At 41.0% G+C, this 25,649-nt stretch overlaps 1 protein-coding gene and 1 pseudogene across 1 annotated transcript; both read right to left on the reverse strand.

Moving 5' to 3' along the window:
* Positions 1-338: 338 nt before the first annotated feature.
* Positions 339-4,210, reverse strand: LOC111952739 (arpin-like). Its single transcript, XM_023971635.1, has 4 exons — positions 4,206-4,210; positions 3,848-3,976; positions 3,416-3,600; positions 339-487 (listed from the first exon to the last, which is right to left on the reverse strand). The coding sequence occupies exons 1-4, from the start codon at positions 4,208-4,210 to the stop codon at positions 339-341; spliced, it is 468 nt and encodes a 155-aa protein (XP_023827403.1).
* A 3,842-nt stretch (positions 4,211-8,052) lies between these two features.
* Positions 8,053-16,293, reverse strand: LOC139023019 (soluble lamin-associated protein of 75 kDa-like; annotated as a pseudogene).
* Positions 16,294-25,649: the final 9,356 nt, after the last annotated feature.

Raw genomic sequence — 25,649 nt, forward strand, 5'->3', positions numbered from 1 at the left:
ATGTTAGCTGACATGGACAAATTAACTGACTATCAGTGACTGACATAAGCGGAAAAACTGCTGATGTACAACCAACTATTCTAAATCACAACAGTCAATTGAAAAAAATAATTTCATCCAAGAGCCCATGGGCCGCCAGTTGCCACCCCCGCTGTAGATCATATCTGTGCTGTAGATACAATTTGACATGTTTTCCCAAAGATAACAAGGTGAAAAATAAACGTACATTGATTACCTAAATTATTCCCTATGTGATTACTGTAAACAAGGACTAAATATGTGTGGAAAGCAAATAAATTGTGCTTCAGAAATCCCCTGCTCCTCTTACCCATCCCTCCTCATCTGCTTCCACGCCCTGTCCCTCCAACTTCATTGCTGACATCTGATTTGTTGGCCATTAGTTTGTCTGTCCACGATGCTCCTGCCTTTTCGTCGCCTGCAAAATTGCACTTGGTCACTGTGCCTCCATCGACTATGGCCAAGGAAACTGAAAGGGCAGATGACAACTAAGTACACAATGCTGTTAGTACTAAGAGCTTGGAAATTCCACAGTGACAGAGTGGTGCTGAGACTCAGATTATTCACTTCAAAATGTATGCTAAACAAAAAACAATGACAACTCTGTGCACAAGGACAACTTTTAACAACATGCACAGAAAATCTTACAAACTCATTTACTTGAAGAACAGTGCAGATGCAAAGTAACAGAATGAAGTCACAAACAGGACAAACTGTCATTTTGTTACCAAACTTTGCATCTGTACTGTTCTTGAAGTAAATGCGTTTATGTAAGTTTTCTATTCATTGGAATCATTTAGGTAAGCAATGTACGTTTTATTTTTCAACTGTCATTTCGTTACCAACCTTTGCATCTGCATGGAAATTGTTAAAATAAGTCCTTGTGCATATTTGGTTTGTTTAACTTTGGAATCATTGGTTTTTGTTTGACATGCATTTTAAAGTGAAAATCTGAGTTCTCTACTTTTCAAAGGAACATCAAACTTACAAATTAATAGGCAATCAAAGCTCATCACTAAGCTAAGGACCCTAGGACTAAACACCTCCCTCTGCAACTGGATGCTGGACTTCCTGACGGGCCGCCCCCAGGTGGTAAGGGTAGGTAACAACACATCTGCCACGCTGATCCTCAACAAAGCCTATTCCCCCTCCGGAGACTGAAAAGATTTGGAATGGGTCCTCAGATCCTCAAAAGGTTCTACAGCTGCAACATCGAGAGCATCCTGACTGGTTGCATCACTGCCTGGTATGGCAACTGCTCGGCCTCTGACCGCAAGGCACTACAGAGGGTAGTGCGTACGGCCCAGTACATCCCTGGGACCAAGCTTCCTGCCATCCAGGACCCCTATACCAGGCAGTGTCAGAGGAAGGCCCTAAAAATTGTCAGACTCCAGCCACCCTAGTCATAGACTGTTCTCTCTGCCACTGCACGGCAAGCGGTACCGGAGCGCCAAGTCTAGTTCCAAAAGGCTTCTTAACAGCTTCTACCCCCAAGCCATAAGACTCCTGAACAGCTAATCAAATGGCTACCCAGACCCTTCTTTTATGCTGCTGCTACTCTCTGTTTATTATCTATACATAGTCACTTTAACTCTACCTACATGTACAGTTGAAGTCAGAAGTTTACATACACTTAGGTTGGAGTCATTAAAACTTGTTTTTCAAACACCACAAATTTCTTGTTAACAAACTATAGTTTTGTCAAGTCGGTTAGGACATCTACTTTGTGCATGACACAAGTAATTTTCCCAACAATTGTTTACAGACAGATTATTTATCTTATAATTCACTGTATCACAATTATAGTGGGTCAGAAGTTTACATACACTAAGTTGACTGTGCCTTTAATCAGCTTGGAAAATTCCAGAAAGTGATGTCATGGCTTTAGCTTCTGATAGGCTAATTGACATAATTTGAGTCAGTTGGAGGTGTACCTGTGGATGCATTCCAAGGCCTACCTTCAAACTCAGTGCCTCTTTGCCTGACATCATGGGAAAATCCAAAGAAATCAGCCAAGACAAACAATAGTACGCAAGTATAAACACCATGGGACCACGCAGCTGTCATACCGCTCAGAAAGGAGACGCGTTCTGTCTCCTAGAGATGAACGTACTTTGGTGCGAAAAGTGCAAATCAATCACAGAACAACAGCAAAGGACCTTGTGAAGATGCTGGAGGAAACAAGTACAAAAGTATCTATATCCATGGTAAAACGAGTCCTATATCGACATAACCTGAAAGGCCACTCAGCAAGGAAGAAGCCACTGCTCCAAAACCGCCATAAAAAAGCCAGACTACGGTTTGCAATTGCACATGGGGACAAAGATCATACTTTTTGGAGAAATATCCTCTGGTCTGATGAAACAAGAATAGAATCGTTTGGCCGTATTGACCATTGTTATGTTTGGAGGAAAAAGGGGGAGGCTTGCAAGCTGAAAAACACCATCCCAACCGTGATGCACGGGGGTGGCAGCATCATGTTGTGGGGTTGCTTTTCTGCAGGAGGGACTGGTGCACTTCACAAAACAGATGGCATCATGACTGAGGAAAATGATGTGGCTATATTGAAGCAACATCTCAAGACATCAGTCAGGAAGTTAAAGCTTGGTCGCAAATGGGTCTTCCAAATGGACAATGACCCCAAGCATACTCCCAAAGTTGTGGCAAAATGGCTTAAGGACAACAAAGTCAAGGTTTTGGAGTGGTCATCACAAAGCCCTGACCTCAATCCTATAGAAAATTTGTGTGCAGAARGGAAAAAGTGTGTGCGAGCAAGGAGGCCTACAAACCTGACTCAGTTACACCAGCTCTGTCAGGAGGAATGGGCCAAAATTCGCTGAACTTATTGTGGGAAGCTTGTGGAAGGCTACCCGAAACGTTTGACCCAAGTTAAACAACTTAAAGGCAATGCTACCAAATACTAATGGAGTGTATGTAAACTTCTGACCCACTGGGAATGTGATGAAAGAAACTACTATTATTCTGACATTTCACATTCTTAAAATAAAGTGGTGATCCTAACTGACCTAAGACAGGGAATATTTACTCGGATAAAATGTCAGGAATTATGAAAAACTGAGTTTAAATGTATTTGGCTAAGGTTTATGTAAACTTCCGTCTTCAACTGTACATATTACCTCAATTACCTCGACTAACCGGTGCCCCCGCACATTGACTCTGTACCGGTACCCCCTGTATATAGCCTGGCTTGTTATTTTACTGCTGCTGTTTAATTATTTGTTACTTTTATTTTCAATTTTTTTTATTATCWATTTTTTACTTAACACTATTTCTTAACTGCATTGTTGGTTAAGGACTTGTAAGTAAGCATTTCACTGTAAGGTCTACACATGTTGTATTCGGCACATGTGACAAATACAATTTTATTTGAATTGACCATTGCCTTTGGTTTTCAGTCGAATGTCCTGGCCTGTTTCTAGTTCGATCTTGTCTATCTCTCCCTCTGGGTGCCAAAAAGTGTAGGTCCCACTGGGACCGTTTTTCCCTGTCACATTCACCAGATCCTCCTTGGTCACTAGGTTTTCCAGCTGGACCTCAGTGAGGCGATCAATCTCTCCTCCTCTGCATGGTGGTAGTAACCAACAGACAGCACCACTAGAGTTGTTTTGCAAAAAATATAGTATCATGGCAAATGCATGCACGTACATTTTTACATTATTCTGAGAGTCCTTGGAGGAGCTGTGATGAGCCCTTTATAGGTGTCTCAGTGTAAAGTGTACCAATAAGATATCTTTAAAAAAATGTATCTGTGAATCATCCGACTGTAAGATTATTCATATCATTGTATGAAGTGGATAAGAATACTCACTGAATGATGACGAGATTACCTTTGTTGACCTTTTTGGTATCACTGAAGTTTGGTTCTATTTCCATTCCTTTAGCATCACGTTTCCTCTGGTGGATTTGACTGCGTTTGATGTATAAAACAGAAATGTCCCTGCCAAATCAGCACAGTATGTTGTAAACTGACAAATTAGGAGTCCTAGAAATCCAAGTAGGCCTAGGTCCTCATGCAGTCATACTTTCATAGTACAAACAGCCAACAGTAGGACTACTGGATAGCAGAGTAGAACAATGAAATCAATAAAATAGCCTTATAACAATAACAGACTCATCATATTTAATTGAGGTTATTCCATAATGTCAGCTTACCTTTGATGTTTCACGCCATGTTATTACTGATGTCAACAACCAACTTTCCCTCTAATATGACACCTAGACCACTGTAGGAGAAAAATATTGTAGGCTACTGTATACAATTTTGCAGTGCTGTTAATTCACAAGTTCTTGTTTCCTCTCGATCTCTCTCAATTGCCTCAAATAATGAGCCGAATTTATCAGAATACATCCTTGCAGAACAAACCTGTTCATAATGAGAAGATTGGGCACACGTTGTCRCCATCCTCATATCAGAGGTATAACAAATTAATTTCTTAATTTCTCTTACTTAGCTAACAAATGCAGCTGGCTAGTTTAGTTACTCAAACACCCGGCTCAAACAGAGGGATGCTATGTTAGCTAGCTGGCTATGACTATTCAACACAACACTGGAACTCTTCCAAGTCAAGGTAAGCTTTTGGTTTTATAAATGTATTGCCACGGTGGCCCGTCGATCTAACACCTTACTGACTATACTCTGTAACGTTACTGCATGATTGTAGCGGGTTTACTAACGCATTAGTTCTATTAGCTATGTTGACTAAGATGTTCCTTTAGCTAATATGGGAACAACAATGTAGGTGTGTGTAGCAGTTATAACATGGTTTGGCTTGGGAAAGTTATTTTGCCTGATCAAAAACAGCAGATGTTTTGTTCATTGAAGTCCACAAATGAAGGGAAAAGGTGAGAGGAGGAGAGTGCATAGAGGCTAAAATGAATACAATGTGGCTGCTATGAAAGTGAACTGTGTTTATGCGTGATCAGGGGTGTATTCACTCCGCTGATTCTGTTAAAAAACGTTTCTTAAAACAAAAGCAAACCAAACACGGATAAAAAATACCTGAATTTGTCCAATAGAAACTCTTGTAACTGTTAGACTAATGATTACACCCTAGATAAGCTAGATACAGGCAAGAGTGTGAAAGGCGGTATTGAATGTGTCCCCGTCTTTCCATGTGTCACTGTCATCTCAACTTTTTCTCTCGACCTGTGTGCACCTAAGTTGTAAACTTTCATTCCCAGGCTAGGTTGTAGCAACCTCATGATGGGTATAGGGAAAACTTGAGTATCATGTAGTAGCCTAAACCTATCGATGTTACATTGAACTGGGTGAATGGAATATGAATGACAGTCTTCCATCATGCTGTAATAGAAATAAGGCCATGCTCATGAAAAAAAATGTCCTCCCTCATCATAAACGGCACTGACCTCCACTGGTATTAACGGTCCATGCAGAAGTTTTATCTTAATACGAAATCATTTCTGGGTAACAATTATGTACCTTACTGTGACGGTTTTCAATTACAATGGTCAAAAATAAACAAAAATAGCTTCTTAGCAAAGAGAAAGAATTTTGCTAGGACTCTAGGAGAGGTCTGAGTGGGGAAGGGAAAACTGAAAACTAGCTATTGAGAGGTTGGCAGAGAGGTTTGGAACTCTTTTTCTTATTGGTCTATTAACTAATTTACTGCCTGGTGGTTCCACCAGTCAGGCCAAAACTCCATCTCACCAAAACAGGCTGAAGTTTCAGGTGGTCTTTTCAAACAGCTCTTACACTAAAAGGGTATTATCATAATTTTCACAATTTCACAGGGTTATTCCAACCTCATAGTGTGGAAATAAACTACATGTTCAAAAGTATGTGGACACCCCAAATTAGTTGATTCTGCTATTTCATTGCTGACACGTGTATAAAATCAAGAACTCAGCCATGTAATCTCCATAGACAAACATTGGCAGTAGAATGATCCGTACTGAAGAGCTCTGACTTTCAACGTGGCACCGTCATAGAATGCCACCTTTCCAACAAGTCAGTTCATCAAATTTCTGCCCTGTAAGAGCTGCCCCGGTCAACTGTAAGGGCTTTTTTTTGTGAAGTGGAAATGTCTAGGAGCAACAACGGTTCAGCCGCGAAATGGTGCTGAAGTGCGTAGTGTGTAAAAATCATCTGTCCTTGGTTGTAACACTAATGAGTTCCAAACTGCCTCTGGAAGCAACATCATCAGAGGAACTGTTCGTCGGTAGCTTCATGAAATGGGTTTCCATGTTCGAGCAGCCGCACACAAGCCTAAGATCACCATGTGCAATGCTAAGCGTCACCTGGAGGGGTGTAAAGCTCGCCACCATTGGACTCTGGAGCAGTGGAAAAGCGTTCTCTGGAGTGACGAATCACGCTTCACCATCTGACAGTCCGAGGGACGAATCTGGATTTGGCGGATGCCAGGAGCACGCTACCTGACCGAATGCATAGTGCCAACTGTAAAGTTTCGTGGAGGAGGAATAAAATGCCCCCCTGCAGAAAGCGAGGTCTATACAGAAATGGTTTGTCGAGATCGGTGTGGAAAAACTTGACTGGCCTGCACAGAGCCCTGACCTCAACCCCCATTGAACACCTTTGGGATGAATTGGAACGCCAACTGCGAGCCAGGCCTAATCGCTCAACATCAGTGCCCGACCTCACTAATGCTCTTATGGCTGAATGGAAGCAAGATCCCACAGCAATGTTCCAACATCTAGTGGAAAGCCTTCCCAGAAGAGTAGAGGCTGTTATAGCAGCAAAGGGGGGACCAACTCTATATTAATGCAGATGATTTTGGAATTAGATGTTTGATGAGCAGGTGTATACATACTTTTGGCCATATAGTGTATGTATAAAACACAGAAAAAAACTCGTTTTGACTACACTGGGCCTTTAAGGTTGCCCTGCAAAGCCACTTACTTTTAACATCCAATTACAGTCATGAGATGGCAGGACAGAATGAATACAAAGCAGTAAACACATAGAAACATAAACCCATGTAACCGCAGTGATGATCTTATACATTTATTATGCAGAATATAAAACTGACATATCTGCAATTCAGGTCACAAAATTATAAACTTAGTTTTGAAAATCCATTATTCTAGCCTTTGTCAACACCTTACAGTTGCTCAAAATCACAAATGACACAAATTACCTTGTATGTCCTTCTACAAATGACATACTGTATCAAACCCATGACCCGAAGTCTTCTGAGGACCATGTTCCATCTGTGCTCAGGTTTAATCTAATGTCCCAGCCCGTTTGGAATTAGCACTCCTATCAGCCTTGTCTGCCGGTGGCTTCACTCTTTTACTCCTGTGGTGATCACAAGATGCTGCATCACTGGCGGCAGCCAACCCATCAGCAAACCTATAATCAGGTGACTACTTGAAGGAAGTGTTAGGCAAGAGGCAGATAGTATAGTCATGAATACACATTCCTCAGAAAAGTAGGCTAAATCAGATGTAAAATATTTCATTACACATTGATTCCCTAACCCATGTATACAAGGCTTCTTTCCTCCCTACATCTTAGAAATGGTCTTAATTACAAGATCCAGTGGTTGCTAAATTTGTTGTTATGGACCCCAAAAGTCACCAAAACACATTGTATGTCCAGGCAAAGTCAGATTTTTTTTCTCAAATTTTATTGTTTCGCTTCTTCTTCTTCAATGTTGTTGGACATTGCTTCTCACTTGAACCTACAAAGACAACCCCACTTTACATTTACATTTACATTTAAGTCATTTAGCAGACGCTCTTACTTTACAATGATACTTCACACTGAAAATGAATGAAACTAACATGGAAATAAAAAAGCTATAGAATCCTAACATAATATAATCAAACATAATCCTATTCACAAGTGGAATGCTTTCAAGGTGTGCTTTCTTGTCTTACAATTCAGAGACCATGTTATGTTTATAGTGATGTCTGTCTGTCTAACATTAACACACAACGTTTGCCTTGGTACACCCTGATTCAGACCTAGAAATGGCCTCTGTTTGTGTTGCGGTTGAGCTCTATGTTCAGCAATATGTTCCATCTCTGGCGTCAGCCCCCAGGAGCCTCCTCCTCACAGAGCCAATCCCTTTGTTTCTGGTACATCAACAGGTATTTCCTGCACACTGGAGAGGAGTAGGAGACATACAATGGACAGTTTACTGGAATTGAGACTTCCCAATTGGTAAAGAAGTCATTTCAACATCTATTCCACATTGGTTCAACATAATTTCATTGAAATGACTTGAAAACAATGTTGTTTCAACCAGTGTGTGCCCAGTGCGTTGAATACAATATCACTGTGGGTTGAATGGGGTAGCTTTGATGTTGTCCTGAATTTGTCCTGAATTTTCCATAAAGCATTTACTGTAAATCAAATCAAATGTTATTTGTCACATACACCGAATACAACAGGTGTAGTAGACCTTACCGTGTAATGCTTAATTATAAGCCCTTAACCAACAATGCAGAGTTCAGAAAATAAGAGTTGTAAAAGAAAATATTTTCTAAATCAAATAAAGTAAAAAATAAAAAAACACAATCAAACAACAATAGCAAGGCTGTATACAGGGGGTACCGGTACCGAGTCAATGTGCGGGGGAACAGGTTAGTCGAGTTAGTTGAGGTAATATGTACATGTTCATTGAGAAAACCTCCTTACATTGTTAACATTTTGTCTTGGCATTCTCTCAACCAGCTTCACCCGGAATGCTTTTCCAACAGTCTTGAAGGACATATGCTGAGAACTTGTTGGCTACTTTTCCTTCACTCTACGGTCCAACTCATCCCAAACCATCTCAATGGTTTGGGATGCAGGATTCCATCACTCTCCTTCTTGGTCAAATAGTTCTTAGACAGCCTGTAGGTGTGTTGGGTCATTGTCGTGTTGAGTCATTGTCCTGTTGTGTATCGCTGCAGAATGCTGTGGTAGCCATGCTGGTTAAGTGTGCCTTGAATTCTAAATAAATCACAGACAGTGTCACCAGCAAAGCACCCCCACACCATCACACCACCTCCTCTATGCTTCACAGTAGGAWCTACACATGCAGAGGTCATCCGTTCACCTACTTTGTGTCTCACAAAGACACGGCGGTTGGAACCAAAAATCTGAAATTTGGACTCATCAGATCAAATGACAGATTTCCACTGGTCTAATGTCCATTGCTCGTGTTTCATGGCCCAAGCAAGTCTCTTCTTATTATTTGTGTCCTTTAGTAGTGGATTCTTTGCAGCAGTTCGACCACGAAGGCCTGATTCACACAGTCTCCTCTGAACAGTTGATGTTGAGATGTGTCTGTTACTTGAACTCTGTGAAGCATTTATTTAGACTGCAATTTCTGAGGTAGGTAACTCTAATGAACTTATCCTCTGCAGCAGAGGTAACTCTGGGTCTTCCTTTCCTGTGGCGGTCCTCATGCAAGGCAGTTTCATCATAACGCTTGATGGTTTTTGCGACTGCACTTGAAAAYACTTTTAAAGTTCTTGAAGTTTTCCGTATTGACTGACCTTCWTGTCTTAAAGTAATGATGYACTGTCYTTTCTCTTTGCTWATTTGAGCTGTTCTTGCCATWATATGGACTTGGRCTTTTACCAAATAGGGCTATCTTCTGTATACCACCCCTACCTTGTCACAACACAACTGATTGGCTGAAACGCATTAAGAAGGAAATAAATTCCACAAATACATTTTTAACAAGGCACACCTGTTAATTGAAATGCATTCCAGGTGACTACCTCATGAAGCTGGTTGAGAGAATGCCAAAAGTGTACAAAGCTGTCATCAAGGCAAAGGGTGGCTACTTTGAAGAATCTCAAATATAAAATGTATTTTGATTTGTTTAACACTTTTTTAGTTATTACATGATTCCATATGGGTTATTTCATAGTTTTGATGTCTTCACTGTTATTCTACAATGTAGAAAATAGTAAAAATTAAGAAAAACGCTGCAGTGAGTAGGTGTGTCCAAACTTTTCAATGGTACTGTATGTTGTGATAATTGCGTTGTTTGCTATATAACCGATTCGTTCATACGCCACGTGATATTTATTTTTTTTTACCGTTATTTTACCAGGTAAGTTGACTGAGAACACGTTCTCATTTGCAGCAACGACCTGGGGAATAGTTACAGGGGAGAGGAGGGGGATGAATGAGCCAATTGTAAACTGGGGATTATTAGGTGACCGTGATGGTTGAGGGCCAGATTGGGAATTTATACAACGCTGTGACAACAAAAAGACACACAGTGGCGGAATAAATTCAACTACACATTTGTTTCATCACAAAACCGGAAAGCAACATCTGTCCGGTGAAGTCCACAAAGCAAACATTGCATACAAATAGTTATATAACAGTCAAGCAAGTTAGTGTTTTCAACAGTTTACCAAACAACTACTGATTTAGAACCACCGAGTTACAGCAAGTCAGGACAAAGACAACAGGAGCCCTGCCTCCGCTATTCCAGAACCACTTCAACTTAAACATCATCAATTCAACAAGGCTATATATGCTTAGTTTAATACACTGAAAACAATCTTAAAGATARCAAAAACAAGTTAGTCCAATCAATGTTCCTAAATATCATGTGGTTATCCATGGTACTGATTTCTCTGTGTGTGTGTGCGCAAGTAAACATTTTTTTTAAACTCATGCTACTTGTAGACATGGTACTTGTAGACTATTCTAAAGCCAATGCCATCCTCCTCTCTTTCATGCTGGCAAAACAGTCTATGGCAATGTCATACAGTACACTCTTAGTTTTTGTTGTCATAAGCTAAAATGCTTGCTAGCCTGACTTCCTCGCATGGGCAGCAGTGAACCAGCTAAGTTAGCTAGCTAACTAGTTAATTTGAGCCTACTAGGCTATATCTAGGCTACATATTTAAGTTTAATTGTCTCAGGCCAGTGGCACAACATATTAATGTATGGTACAGAGAATTAAGTCAAAACCACAAGTCCAAATCCCCATCTCCATCCATGGTTTAGGAAAGGGCCGATTTATCAAGCTAGCTACTGCAGGACATTGACACAAGCAGACCAGAAACAGACAAGTTTTTCTGAAAATGACGTTTTGCAAAGGAAGTGATTTGATTGGTCTGAAGCCAAATCCAAACTGGCCTCCTTTGTGGGGACGTTTTGCTGCACGGGGACAACCCACAGTTGAGCTCAGCTCAACACTGATTGGCTAATTATTGTTATTTATTTTTTTGTCAAGGGAGGCTACAATGACTATATAAGGGTGAAAATTAAAAATACTCATAAAAGCTCTGACGAAGGCTTTGAGGTCGATACGAAAAACTTAATAAAGAGAACTGAGACTAGAAAGAGCAGTGTGCGGGTTTCATCATGTTATCAAGGGAGGTCAAATGCTTGCTGGCATCACTCAATCAAATGCTACTGTGGCAACAGTTATACATAATATTATTTTGGTCCAGACAGCATCAGATACATGGGCTACACATACTGAGACAGAGGGGTGCTGTTTCCCTCGCTCATATTATTTCTCCGGTGCGATTCAGCCACTTGCGAATTCAGAGATTCAGAAAAAATTCAGAGAACACAGAGATTGTGCTCAAAACTTGAGAGAAATAATATTTTTTTGCGTATGGAACATTTCTGGGATCTTTTTTTTCAGCTCATGAAACATGGGACCAACATTTTTACCTGTTACATTTATATTTTGCTGCACGGGGACAACCCACAGTTGAGCTCAGCTCAACACTGATTGGCTAATCAGTGTTATGTAATAGCAATTTGTCAATCGAGTACACAGTCGATGTTGTAACACTCACCTATTAGTTGTTGCGTCACCTCGCATTAGCTGTGAAACGGGCCCTTCACACAGGCAGCCCAATTCAGATATTTTTTTCTCACTAATTGATTTCTGACCAATCACATCAGATATTTTCACATCAGATCTTTTTCAGATCTGATCTGATTTATCAAAAGACCAATTATTGAAAAAAATATCCAAATTGGGCTGCTTGTTTTGTGAACTGGCAGCAAATTGGAATCAAACACAATGTGAGACTGCTTTACCTTTCTTTTTGATGGTGTAGAATCCAACTGCCTCTCCATTGTGCCATAGAATTTTGCCAAATTCCCTCAGAATTAAATCTCTTCCCCAACCTTTCCAAAACTCCCAAAATAATCTAAGCAGGAACAGTATATATTTTTGTAACAGACTTCCCCTGTGAATGACCTACACATCTAAGCCATATCCTAAACACTTAGATAGAAACCCATTCAGTGGTTTAAAACCTAATTTGATGTATTTATGGGTATGGAGGGGCCTTTGCATGTTATTACATGTAATAAGACACTCATTAGATGTAATAACCATGTAAAAACATAGCATTTATGGTATTATATTTAATATATGTGCACCTATTCCATCTAAACATGAAGGTAATGGGAAGTCCTATATTTAGTGACGCCATTGCCAATTACTTACCATAGAGGACATAAGCACAAATGAAAATAACATACCATCACAAGACCAGATCTGGATTTGCTGGATGTCTTGAACATAATTTAAAGACCACCACTTTCCATGCAGGTTCAGGGCCACCACTGTGAAAACATTTTACATTTTCTGTAACATTATACTGTAGCCTATATAACATCAACCAAACTAAGCGGATCTGAAKGTTTCTCTGTAGGGTATCAGCATTGAGTTTCAGCTGCAGGCATGTGCAGAGCCGCCAGAGTACAAGGGGGATCATGATCACCGAACAGCAGGAGTTTGCCCACATTGTCATGTGTCACCTCCACCTGATGGAGGGAAGCAGGGGTTCTATGTGCAGGGGTTACATTTGGCAGGTGATAMATCTGTCACAAACATTGGATGGTTGTCACTTTAGATAGATGCTCAACTCTAGCCTACAGCAGCATGATGTTTTATTTGGAGTGAGTGTAACCAGAAACTTGTATAATTGAAAACATACCTTGGAGCCATTTGAGGACATAAACCAATGCTCTCCTTGATAGGTTTTTGACTCCAGGGATGACAATATGTTTTCAGAGGTTGAATTCAAGGTCTTGTGATCTAGATCTGGGGGGTCAATGGGATATATTTCCTAGATTTCTCCTTAGGAAAAAGTAACATTAGTCTACACTAAAAGTAACTTGAAACATTATCTGACATCTATCGCTGCTTGCACATGGGCTATCACCTATTTAATAATGGCACCAGAGGGGACGGCTGCTGTTTTACGGGCTCCTAACCAACAGTTCTATTTAGTTAGTTTTTCCGATTCGTTTGTAACTCATCTTGTACATAATGATGCTGCTACCGTCTCTTATGACCGAAAAGAGCTTCTGGACGTCAGAACAGCGATTACTCACCTCCAACTGCACAAAGATTTTTTCTTTAATGAGTCCAACGCAAAGGATATACTGCTTTGTCAAGACAAGGCTCAAATCCCCATCATCAGCGTAAGAATTCGTCAACGAGTAGGTAAACTACCACTAACCTCTGTATTATTGGCCAACGTGCAATCATTGGAAAAGAAACTGGACGATCTACGATTAAGACTATCCTACCAACGGAACATTAGAAACTGTAATACCTTATATTTCACCGAGACATGGCTGAACGACGACACGGATAATATAGAGCTGGCTGGCTTCTCCATGCATCGGCAGGACAGAGCAGCTACATCTGGTAAGACAAAGGGCGAGGGTTTGTGTGTCTATTTGTCAATAACTGCTTGTGCGTGATTTCTAATATTAAAGAAGGAGAATACTGCATTATAAGCTGTAGACCACACTATCTAACAAAAGAGTTCTCATCTACATTATTCGTAGATGTCTATTTACCACCACAAACCGATGCTGGCACTAAGACCACACTCAACGAGCTGTATAAGGCCATAAGCAAACAAGAAAAAGCTCATCCAGAAGCAGCGCTCCTAGTCGCCAGGACTTTAATGCAGGCAAACGTAAATCAGTTTTTACCAGCATGTCACATGTGCAACCAGAGGGAAAAAACCTAGACCACCTTTACTTCACACACAGAGACGCATACAAAGCTCACCCTCGCTCTCTATTTGGCAAATCTGACCATAATTATATCCTCCTGATTCCTACTTACAAGCAAAAACCAAAGCAGAAAGTACCAGTGATTCACGCAATATGGAAGGGGTCAGACGACGCGGATGCTATGCTACATGACTATTTTGCTAGCACAGACTGGAATATGTTCCGGGGTTCATCCAATGGCATTGAGCAGTATACAACCTCAGTTACCGGATTCATCAATAAGTGCATCGACGACGTCGTCCCCACAGTGACCATACGTATAATTCCCAACCAGAAGCCATGGATTACAGGCAACATCCGCACCGAGCTAAAGGCMAGAGCTGCTGCTTTCAAGGAGCGGGACACTAATCCGGATGCTTATAAGAAATCCCGCTATGCCCTCAGATGAACCATCAAACAGGCAAAGTGTCAATACAGGACTAAGGTTAAATCCTACTACACCGGCTCTGATGCTTGTCGGATGTCGCAGGGCATGAAAAAAATTYCGGACTACAAAGGGACACCCAGCCGTGAGCTGCCCAGTGACGTGAGCCTACCAGATGAGCTAAATGCCTTTTATGCTTGCTTCGAGGCAAGCAACACTCAAGCATGCATGAGAGCACCAGCTGTTCCGGACGACTGAGGGATCACGCTCTCTGTAGCCGATGTGAGCAAGACCTTTAAACAGGTACACATTCACAAAGCCGCGGGGTCAGACGGATTACCAGGACGTGTACTCAAAGCATGCGCATACCAACTGGCAAGTGTCTTCACTGACATTTTCAACCTCTCCCTAACTGAGTCTGTAATCCCTACATGTTTCAAACAGACCGCCATAGTCCCTGTGCCCAAGAAAGCGAAGGTAACCTGCCTAAATGATTACCACCCCATAGCACTCACGTGGGTAGCTATGAAGTGCTTTGTTAAAGGCTGGTCATGGCTCACATCAACACCATCATGCCGGAAACCCTAGACCCACTCAAATTCGCATAATGCCCTAGCAGATCCACAGATGAAGCAATCTCAATTGCACTCTACACTGCCCTTTCCCACCTGGACAAAATAAATAGCTATGTGAGAATGCTGTTCATTGACTACAGCTTAGCGTTCAACACCATTGTGCCCACAAAGCTCATCACTAACCTTAGGACCCTGGGACTAAACACCTCCCACTGCAACTGGATCCTGGACTTCCTAACTGGCTGCACCCAGGGGGTAAGGGTAGGAAACAACACATCTGCCATGCTGATCCTCAACACTGGGGCCCCTCAGGGGTGCGTGGTTAGTACCCTCCTGTACTCCCTGTTCACCCACGACTGCGTGGCCAAGAACGACTCCAATACATTCATTAAGTTTGCTGATGACACAACAGTGTCAGGATGGCTTCTTAAAGAAAAACTAACAGGTCTGTGAGAGCCGGAATTCTTACTGGTTGGTAGGTGATCAAATACTTATGTCATGCAATAAAATGCAAATTAATTACTTAAAAATCATACAATGTGATTTTCTGGATTTTTGTTTTAGATTCCGTCTTTCACAGTTGAAGTGTACCTATGATAAAAAATGACAGACCTCTACATGCTTTGTAAGTAGGAAAACCTGCAAAATCGGCAGTGTATCAAATACTTGTTCTCCCCACTGTATATACTAGGCAGTGTCAGAGGAAGGCCCAAAAAATTGTCAAAGACTCCAGTCACCCAAGTCATACTGTTCTCTCTGCTACCACACGGCAAGCGGTACCAGAGCGTCAAGTCTAGGACCAAAAGGATCCTTAACAGCTTCTACCCCCAAGCCATAAGACTGCTGAACAATAAACAATTAATCAAATGGCCACCCGGACTATTTACATTGACCCCCCCCCATTATCTATGCATAGTCACTGCACAAATTACCTCGACTAACCTGTACTCCTGCACATTGACTCTGTATATGTCCTTGCTATTGTTATGTAATTTTCGTGTTAGTTTTGGATTTTATATTTTAACTTTATTTTGTAAATATTTTCTTAACTATATTTTTTGAACTGCATTGTTGGTTAAGGGCTTGTAAGTAAGCAAATACAATTTGATTTGAACTCTGAACTTTTGCAATACGCTTGGATTACAACTGTGTAACTTGCTCAACTGTCAGCGATCTCTTAAGAGGAGAAAAAATGTATCATATATCGGCTACTGAACATTCTAGCCATTTGCCATGCTAACATGTCACATTATGGGCTCACATTATTCTCTTTTACCTGTGTTTTGTGTTTGGAATGTCTGGTTGGATTCCATTTTGAAAACTGTCAACTGGATGACAAAAGTTATGCAACACTACCACCTTTTGGTGACAGAGAAAATTAAACCTTGTTTTTTAGAGGCACTTCAGTAGACAGCAATACACAATGAGTGCCCTCCAATCTGTCTACTTTGCAGATGGATTGGGCAAATTATCAGGGCCTGGTCTCCCAAAAGCATCTTAAGGGTATGCTGGACCAAACCTGCCATAGTTAAAAATAAATGAATAAATAAATGGACTCATAGATAAATAAATAATTCACACATAATTAGATAAACAATTATTTAATTAATTAATCAAATTTTATTTCATTTTATTCATTTATATTATTTATATTTTATCTTATTATTATTATACATTCAAGGGTTTTTTCTGTATTTTTTATATTTTCTACTTTGTAGAATAACAATGAAGACATCAAAACTATGAAATAACCCATATGAAATCATGTAGTAACCAAAAAATTGTGAAACAAATCAAAATATATTTYAGATTTGAGATTCTTCAAGTAGCCACCCTTTGCCTTGATGACAGCTTCGCACACTCTTGGCATTCTCTCAACCAGCTTCATGAGGTAGTCACCTGGAATGCACCTGGTGTGCCTTGTTAACTTCTTTGGGATAGGGGGCAGCATTTTAACTTTTGGATGAAAGCGTGCCCAGAGTAAACTGCCTCCTACTCAGTCCCAGATGCTATTATATGCATATTATTATTAGTATTGGATAGAAAACACTCTGAAGTTTCTACAACTGTTTMAATGATGTATGTGAGTATAACAGAACTCATATGGCAGGCAAATACCTGAGATAAAATCCAAACAGGAAGTGGGAAATCTGAGGTAGGTAGTTTTTAAACTSAGCCCCTATTGAAGTTATAGTGGGATATTGGTTATGTTGCACTTCCTAAGGCTTCCACTAGATGTCAACCGTCTTTAGAAACTTGTTTGAGGCTTCTACTATGAAGGGGGGCTGAATGAGAGGGGAATGAGTCAGAGGTCTGCCAGCAGCCTCGATCTCAGTCACGCGCATTCACATGAGAGGTAGCTCTCGTTCGATTGCTTTTCTACAGACAATGGAATTCTCCGGTTGGAACATTATTGAACATTTATGATAAAAACATCCTAAAGATTGATTCTATACATAGTTTGATATGTTTCTACGACCAGTAATATAACTTTTTGGAATTTTCGTCCGACCTTTCCCCTGGACTTGCACGCGCGTTTCGATTTGTTTACCAAACGCCCTAACAAAAGGAGGTATATGGACATAAATGATGAACTTTATCGAACAAATCAAACATTTATTGTCGAACTGGGATTCCTGGGAGTGCATTCTGATGAAGATCATCAAAGGTAAGTGAATATTTATAATGCTATTTCTGACTAATATTGACTGCACAATATGGCGGATATTTATTTTGGTTGTTTTGGGCTCTGAGCGCCGTACTCAGATTATGCTTTTTCCGTAAAGTTTTTTTGAAATCTGACACAGCGGTTGCATTAAACCTTTTACAATGAAGATCTGTGAAGTTTTGGGGATTTTTACGAATTATCTTTGAAAGACAGAGTCCTAAAAAAGGGACGCTTCTTTTTTTTGCTGAGTTTAGTTGTAGTAGGTCTGTTAGAATGGATACATCAGACGTTCCACACGGTGGTGGGAGGGAAATGTTCTTCCCCTCTTGTCTTCGTTATACTGGATCCTTCAAAGGTCCACACGCAGTGATCCTCGGTCGAGTTTACCAGACTAAAGTGCTTAAACAGCTGCAGACTGAATGTTCCGATGTCATCTTTATCTTCTTACCTCGAGAGTTTGATGGTCTTACCATTTGTCAGCCATGTAGCCACCGCTCCACACTGTCTGGTATGGTAGTGTAAACGATTTTACACGCCAATAGCAACCCGTCAATGTACTGGTCTGATATGTTCATTCTTCAGCGAGTCCTTTTAAGCACTCGCCTTGGAGGGCGGTTCCATCACTTTGCCACAATGTCTGTGCTCACGTGGGAGAGGTTAATGCCTGGGTAAATGTTTACATGAAAAACAATTATCTCATTTAGTAGGCTAAAATCACATTTCATCTTCTCACAAATAGTTTCATATTTAATTATAAAAGATTTACAACATTTAGATGTAAACCTGACCTCTTGAATGCGTACAATTTCAGAGATACATTTATTTAGTTATACCATCCTTTAAAGTTAATTTGTGGAATTTCTTTCCTTCTTAATGTGTTTGAGCCAACCAGTTGTGTTGTGACAAGGTAGCGGTGGTATACAGAAGATCGCCCTATTTGGTAAAATATCATGTTATGGTAAGAATAGCTCAAATAAGCAAAGAGAAATGACAGTCCATCATTATTTTAAGACATGAAGGTCAGTCAATACGGAAAATTTCAAGAACTTTGAACGTTTCTTCAAGTGCAGTCATGAGGACCACCACAGGAAAGGAAGACCCAGAGTTACCTCTGCTGCAGAGGATAAGTTCATTAGAGTTACCTACCTCAGAAATTGCAGTCTAAATAAATGCTTCACAGAGTTCAAGTAACAGACACATCTCAACATCAACTGAGGAGACTGCGTGAATCAGGCCTTCATGGTCGAACTGCTGCAAAGAAACCACTACTAAAGGACACAAAAAATAAGAAGAGACTTGCTTGGGCCATGAAACACGAGCAATGGACATTAGACCAGTGGAAGTCTGTCATTTGATCTGATGAGTCCAAATTTCAGATTTTTGGTTCCAACCGCCGTGTCTTTGTGAGACGCAAAGTAGGTGAACGGATGACCTCTGCATGTGTAGTTCCCACTGTGAAGCATAGAGGAGGAGTTGTGATGGTGTGGGGGTGCTTTGCTGGTGACACTGTCTGTGATTTATTTTGAATTCAAGGCACACTTAACCAGCATGGCTACCACAGCATTCTGCAGTGATACGCCATCTCATCTGGTTTGCGGTTAGTGGGACTATCATTTGTTTTTCGACAGGACAGTGACCCAACACACCTACAGGCTGTGTAAGGACTATTTGACCAAGAAGGAGAGTGTTGGAGTGCTGCATCCGAAACCATTGAGATGGTTTGGGATGAGTTGGACCGCAGAGTGAAGGAAAAGCTGCCAACATGTGCTCAGAATATATGGGAACGCCTTCAAGACTATTGGAAAAGCATTCCAGTTGAAGCTGGTTGAGAGAATGGCAAAAGTGTGCAAACCTGTCATCAATGCAAAATGTGTCTACTTGAAGAATCTAAAATCTAAAATATATTTTGATTTGTTTAACACTTTTTTGGTTACTATGTGATTCCATATGTGTTATTTCATAGTTTTGATGAATTCTACTACAATGTAGAAAATAGGAAAACTTAAGAAAAACCCTTGAATGAGTAGGTGTGTCCAAACTTTTGACTGGTACTGTATTTCTGTATTTCTTCCTCCAATATTAAAATTAGGGGGTGTCAAGCAAACACATGTGGGTGATATCTAGCACACCATTGGTTACACACAATTAATCCATTACTTATTTTAATTTWATTMTATTTATTTATTTCACCTTCATTTAACCAGGTAGGCCTGTTGAGAACAAGTTCTCATTTACAACTGCAACCTGGCCAAGATAAAGCAAAGCAGTGCGACAAAAACAACAACACAGAGTTACACATGGGACAAACAAACATACAGTCAATAACACAATAGAAAAATCTGTATACGGAGGTAAGGCAATAAATAGGCCATAGTGGCGAAGTAATTACAATTTAGCAATTAACACTGGAGTAATAGATAGATATGCAGATGAGGATGTGCAAGTAGAAATACTGGTGTGCAAAAGAGCAGAAAAACAAAAAACAAATATGGGGATGAGGTAGGTAGTTGGATGGGCTATTTACAGATGGGCTGTGTACAGCTGCAGCGATCGGTAAGCTGCTCTGACAGCTGATGCTTAAAGTTAGTGAGGGAGATATACTTCAGTGATTTTTGCAATTCGTTCCAGTCATTGGCAGCAGAGAACTGGAAGGAAAGGTGGCCAAAGGGGTGTTGGCTTTGGGGACGTCCAGTGAAATATACCCGCTGGAACGCATGCTACGGGTGGGTGTTGCTATGGTGACCAGTGAGCTGAGATAAGGCGGAGCTTTAACTAGCGAAGACTTATAGATGAGCTGGAGCCAGTGGGTCTGGCAACGAATATGTAGCTAGGGCCAGCCAACGAGAGCGTACAGGTCACAGTGGTGGGTAGTATATGAGGCTTTGGTGACAAAATGGATGGCACTATGATAGACTGCATCCAGTTTGCCGAGTAGAGTGTTGGAGGCTATTTTGTAAATGACATCGCTGAAGTCAAGGATCGGTAGGATGGTCAGTTTTACGAGAGTATGTTTGGCAGCATGAGTGAAGGAGGCTTTGTTGCGAAATATGAAGCCGATTCTAGATTTAATTTTGGATTGGAGATGGTTAATATGAGTCTGGAAGGAGAGTTTATAGTCTAGCCAGACACCTAGGTATTTATAGTTGTCCACATATTCTAAGTCAGAACTATCCAGGGTAGTGATGCTAGTCGAGCGGGCTGGTGTGTGCAGCAATGGGTTGAAGAGCATGCATTTAGTTTTACTCGCATTTATGAGCAGTTGGAACCCACGGAAGGAGTGTTGAATGGCATTGAAGCTATTTTGGAGGTTGCTGCGGGGGGTACAGAGCTGTTGGCCGGGGTTGTGGTAGCCAGGTGGAAAGCACGCCACAGGATGTTTTTGTGCTGGTCAAGGGCAGTCATGTCTGGAGTGAACCAAGGAGTACAAATTCCTTGATAATTTGTGTGAGATTGACAGTATCTAGCTTAGATTGTAGGACGGCCGGGGTGTTAAGCATATCCCAATTCCAATTGTTTGCATAGTCAACTTACACACAGCTCTGACATACACACTTACCCCACCAGACATGCAACCAGGGGTCTTTTCACAGTCCCCAAATCCAGAACAAATTCAAGAAAGCGTACAGTATTACTGTATATACAGAGCCATAATTGCATGGAACTCCCTTCCATCTCATATTGCTCAAATGAACAGAAAACCTGGTTTTAAAAAAACAGATAAAGCAACACCTCACGGCACAATGCCTCTCCCCTATTTGACCTAGATATTGTGTGTATGTATTGATATATCGGCGTTGTGTGCCATTTTAAAATGTATGTAGTTCTATCCTTGAGCTGTTCTTGTCTGTTAATGTTCTGTATCATGTCATGTTTCATGTCTCGAGGAAGAGTAGCTGCTGCTTTAGCAACAGCTATTGGGGATCCTAATAATATACCCCAAAATTGGTTGATCAGTGCCATAATGCTTTGCTCGATTGCATTAGCCTGGGCTGCGTTCAGTATGACAGAACAGTATTCAAGGTTTAAAGGCCATGTTTCACATTAGCACATCCCAAACAGTAATGTGTAGCGCATATACGCAGCTACAGTATGCAGTATGTATCCAGTGGCATTTTAAGCATGTAACATTTCTTCAAAAGAAAATTATGCATGCCAGCAAAGCCACTACACAACACAACACAATGCTGTACAATACATTTATTGCACTATAACGTGAAAAACGGTGCCCACAAACTGTCCCAACAGCAAAGCTTTCTTTTCAGCACTATGGAGCCAATCCTTACCACCGCTACACCTGGCTATCAGCGGATACTGGCAGCGAAACAGTTCATTCAGCCTCATTTACTGCCTTTTTTAAAAACATAGCTGAGATGTCTGACTTGCTTAAACAAATGTGGTGTCTACTGACAATTGAGATGTACAAACTATGACAGTACCCCCCCCCCCCCTCTCTAGGAGCGCCCCCCCCTAGGATAAACCTCTCGAGCCAGCTAAGGCGTGAAAGCCTGACGGGCCAGCTGAGGCATCCCCGGTTCCATCGGCGGCGGCACCCAGACCCGATGTCACCAACAAAKCAAAAAAACAAAAACCTCCCTGACGCTTCGTATGGTGGTGTCAGCATTCTGTAAGGATCGACGCTGGTAGACGAGAAGCAAGTACAGGGAGTGAACATTTAATTAACAACAGACATGCAACAGGACAGGACAGCGTCTGGACATGAAAACATAACGACATTAATGCTGACACAGGGAACAGACTGAGGAGCAGACAGAAATAGGGAAGGCAATCAAGAAAGTGAAGGAGTCCAGGTGAGTCCAGGTGAGTCCAGTGAGCGCTGATGAGCGTAATGATGGTGACAGGTGTGCGTAATGAAGGGCAGCCTGGAGCAGGCGTGACAGTTTATCTCAATACAATCATTTCTGTGGTGGTGGGGCAGCCAGCGTAAAATACAGAGCGTAGGGGCTGGTAATGTTCTCTAGTTGCGCCATGAGTGTTCTGTCACTTATGGGGACACTATGTCACTGCAAAATTTAAATTAAATCCCCTTGAGTGTTGTCATAGACTTAAATTAGAAGTACCCATCCAAGAAGGCTCAAGGTCATTGGTCACAGATCAAATGACGTCAAATCACGTTACATCTACCGTAGCTTTGATTGGACTGATCATGTCAACATCATACTTTCAAAATCTTAGCTATCAAGCTAGACAAGCAGTCATCACCATGCATCAAGTCGGCAATCTACTGGCAATCCTTTTCAATTCTTGTCATATGAAGAGAAATTATGGATAAAACGTATCGGTGCTCATCGGCCATTGGACATAAACATTACACAACAAGTTGAAAATTGCAAATTCAACCTCCCTGAGGTTAGAGATTCTATCCGTAGGCCTATCAACACATGCTGCAATGACGCATGAGTGAAAGTTCTCCCTACATGGTGTTTTGGGAAACACATGTAAGTTGTTTGGCTGTTATATATCACTATAGGAACGATATATTGTTAAAATACTTATAAGTTTAAATTCCATTGCTATCAGGAAACCGGGCCCAGATCGTTATCATACTGATTGTGGTCCTGCAATGTAAAACTCTACTTCTGCATTTGTAGAGCGCTATCAGATCTGTATCAGGACCATGTTCATTAAGAAAACGTTTCAGAAAGTTGCATTAAAAAATGAGCCGATGTGATTATTCTACATGTCAAAGAGGCATGTTTGTTCTACATATATTTCTATCTAAACTTAACAAAACATTATGCAACTTTCATTATGTGACAGGGTAGGGGCTTTTTCTCAATTAGATTTGCTCAACTTGTGTGTTCTCTCTCCTCCGTCCTCTCTCGCCTCTTTTTGAAAAAGGTCAAAGGTAATCGTCGAGAGGCAGTGAGGAGAGAGTGGAGGAAGAAAATGAAAGAACATGGAAGAAAATGCGCTTGTATGAAATGAGAAGCTCCTCCACTTGTGTGTCATCAAGCCAATTACGTTTACAGGAGTGTATCCCAAAATAAATGTTGGGACACTCTTTTCAAGCCATTTAACCTGGTGGGCGATGCTACAGTGCCTTGCAAAAGTATTCATCCCCCTTGGTGATTTTCATATTTTGTTGCATTACAACCTGTAATTTAAATGGATTTTTATTTGGATTTCATGTAATGGGCATACACAAAATAGTCCAAATTGGTGAAGTGAAATGAAAAAAAATAAAACTTGTTTCCAAAAATTCGAACAAATTAAAAACGGAAAAGTGGTGCGTACATATGTATTTACCCCCTTTGCTATGAAGCCCCTAAATAAGATCTGGTGCAACCAATTACCTTCAGAAGTCACATAATTAGTTAAATAAAGTCCACCTGTGTGCAATCTAAGTGTCACATGATCTGTCACATGATCTCAGTATATATACACCTGTTCTGAAAGGCCCCAGAGTCGGCAAGACCACTAAGCAAGGGGCACCACCAAGCAAGCGACAACATGAAGACCAAGGAGCTCTCCAAACAGGTCAAGGACAAAGTTGTGGAGAAGTACAGATCTTGGTTGGGTTATAAAAAAATATCTGAAACTTTGAACATCCCACAAAGCACCATTAAATCCATTATTAAAAAATGTAAAGAATATGGCACCACAACAAACCTGCCAAGAGAGGGCCGCCCACCAAAACTCARGGAACAGGCAAGGAGGGCATTAATCAGAGAGGCAACAAGGCGACTAAAGATAACCCTGAAGGAGCTGCAAAGCTCCACAGCGGAGATTGGAGTATCTGTCCATAGGACCACTTTAAGCCGTACACTTTAAGCCGTARACGGAAGAGTAGCCAGAGAAAAGCCATTGCTTGAAGAAAACAATAAGCAAACACGCTTGGTGTTCGCCAAAAGGCATGTGGGAGACTCCCCAATCATATGGAAGAAGGTACTCTGGTCAGATGAGACTTAGCTTTTGGCCATCATGGAAAACGCTAAGTCTGGCACAAACCCAACACCTGTCATCACCCCGAGAATGCTATCCCCACAGTGAAGCATGGTGGTGGCAGCATCATGCTGTGGGGATGTTTTTAATTGTCAGGGACTGGAAAACTGGTCAGAATTGAAGGACTGATGGATGGCACTAAATACAGGCGCTAATGTTTCAGTCTTCTAGAGATCTGAGACTGGGACGGAGGTTCACCTTCCAGCAGGACAATGACACTAAGCATACTGCTAAAGCAACACTCGAGTGGTTTAAGGGGAAACATTTAAATGTCTTGGAATGGCCTAGTCAAAGCCCAGACCTCAATCCAATTGAGATTCTATGGTATGACTTAAAGATTGCTGTACACCAGCGGAACCTATCCAACTTGTAGGAGCTGGAGCAGTTTTGCCTTGAAGAATGGGCAAAAATCCCAGTGGCTATATGTGCCAAGCTTATAGAGACATACCCCAAGAGACTTGCAGCTGTAATTGCTGCAAAAGGTGACTCTACAAAGTATTAACTTTAGTAGGGTGAATAGTTATGCACACTCAAGTTTTCKGTTTTTTTGTCTTATTTCTTGTTTGTTTCACAGTAAAAAATATTTAGCATCTTCAAGGTGGTAGGCATGTTGTGTAAATCAAATGGTACAACCCCCCCAAAATTCAATTTTTAATTCCAGGTTGTAAGGCAACAAAATAGGAAAAATCCCAATGGGGTGAATACTTTCGCAAGCCACTGTATATGTCACGGTGGATGTAGATTTCAGCGTGCATACGGATGCACACATTGTGGAATCTAGTCAACACTACATGACTCAAAATCCTAATATCGCTGAGCACCTCACATTAAATGACAATCTTTCCTTTTGTTTTTTTGTCTTGTAATGGATATTACTGTTTCATCAGGGAGCTACAAAGATGACGTAAACAAATGTCATCATGTTATGTTTGCTATTTCAAATGATTTTGTATTAAAATTTTACATTGTTTAAGGTTGAGAGATATCATTCACGCAAAGTAAGGGACTGCAATTAGACTGTGTGTGTAAGTATGGCTC

The sequence above is a fragment of the Salvelinus sp. IW2-2015 genome, linkage group LG26 (assembly GCF_002910315.2).
Source record: "Salvelinus sp. IW2-2015 linkage group LG26, ASM291031v2, whole genome shotgun sequence".
Classification (NCBI taxonomy): Eukaryota; Metazoa; Chordata; class Actinopteri; order Salmoniformes; family Salmonidae; genus Salvelinus; species Salvelinus sp. IW2-2015.

Coding starts and splice junctions, on each gene's coding strand:
- LOC111952739 (XM_023971635.1), bottom strand. Junction 3,601..3,847: donor GGTAATCTCGTCATCATTCA/GTGAGTATTCTT, acceptor ACCACCATGCAG/AGGAGGAGAGATTGATCGCC. Junction 488..3,415: donor ACTGAAAACCAAAGGCAATG/GTCAATTCAAAT, acceptor CTGCCCTTTCAG/TTTCCTTGGCCATAGTCGAT.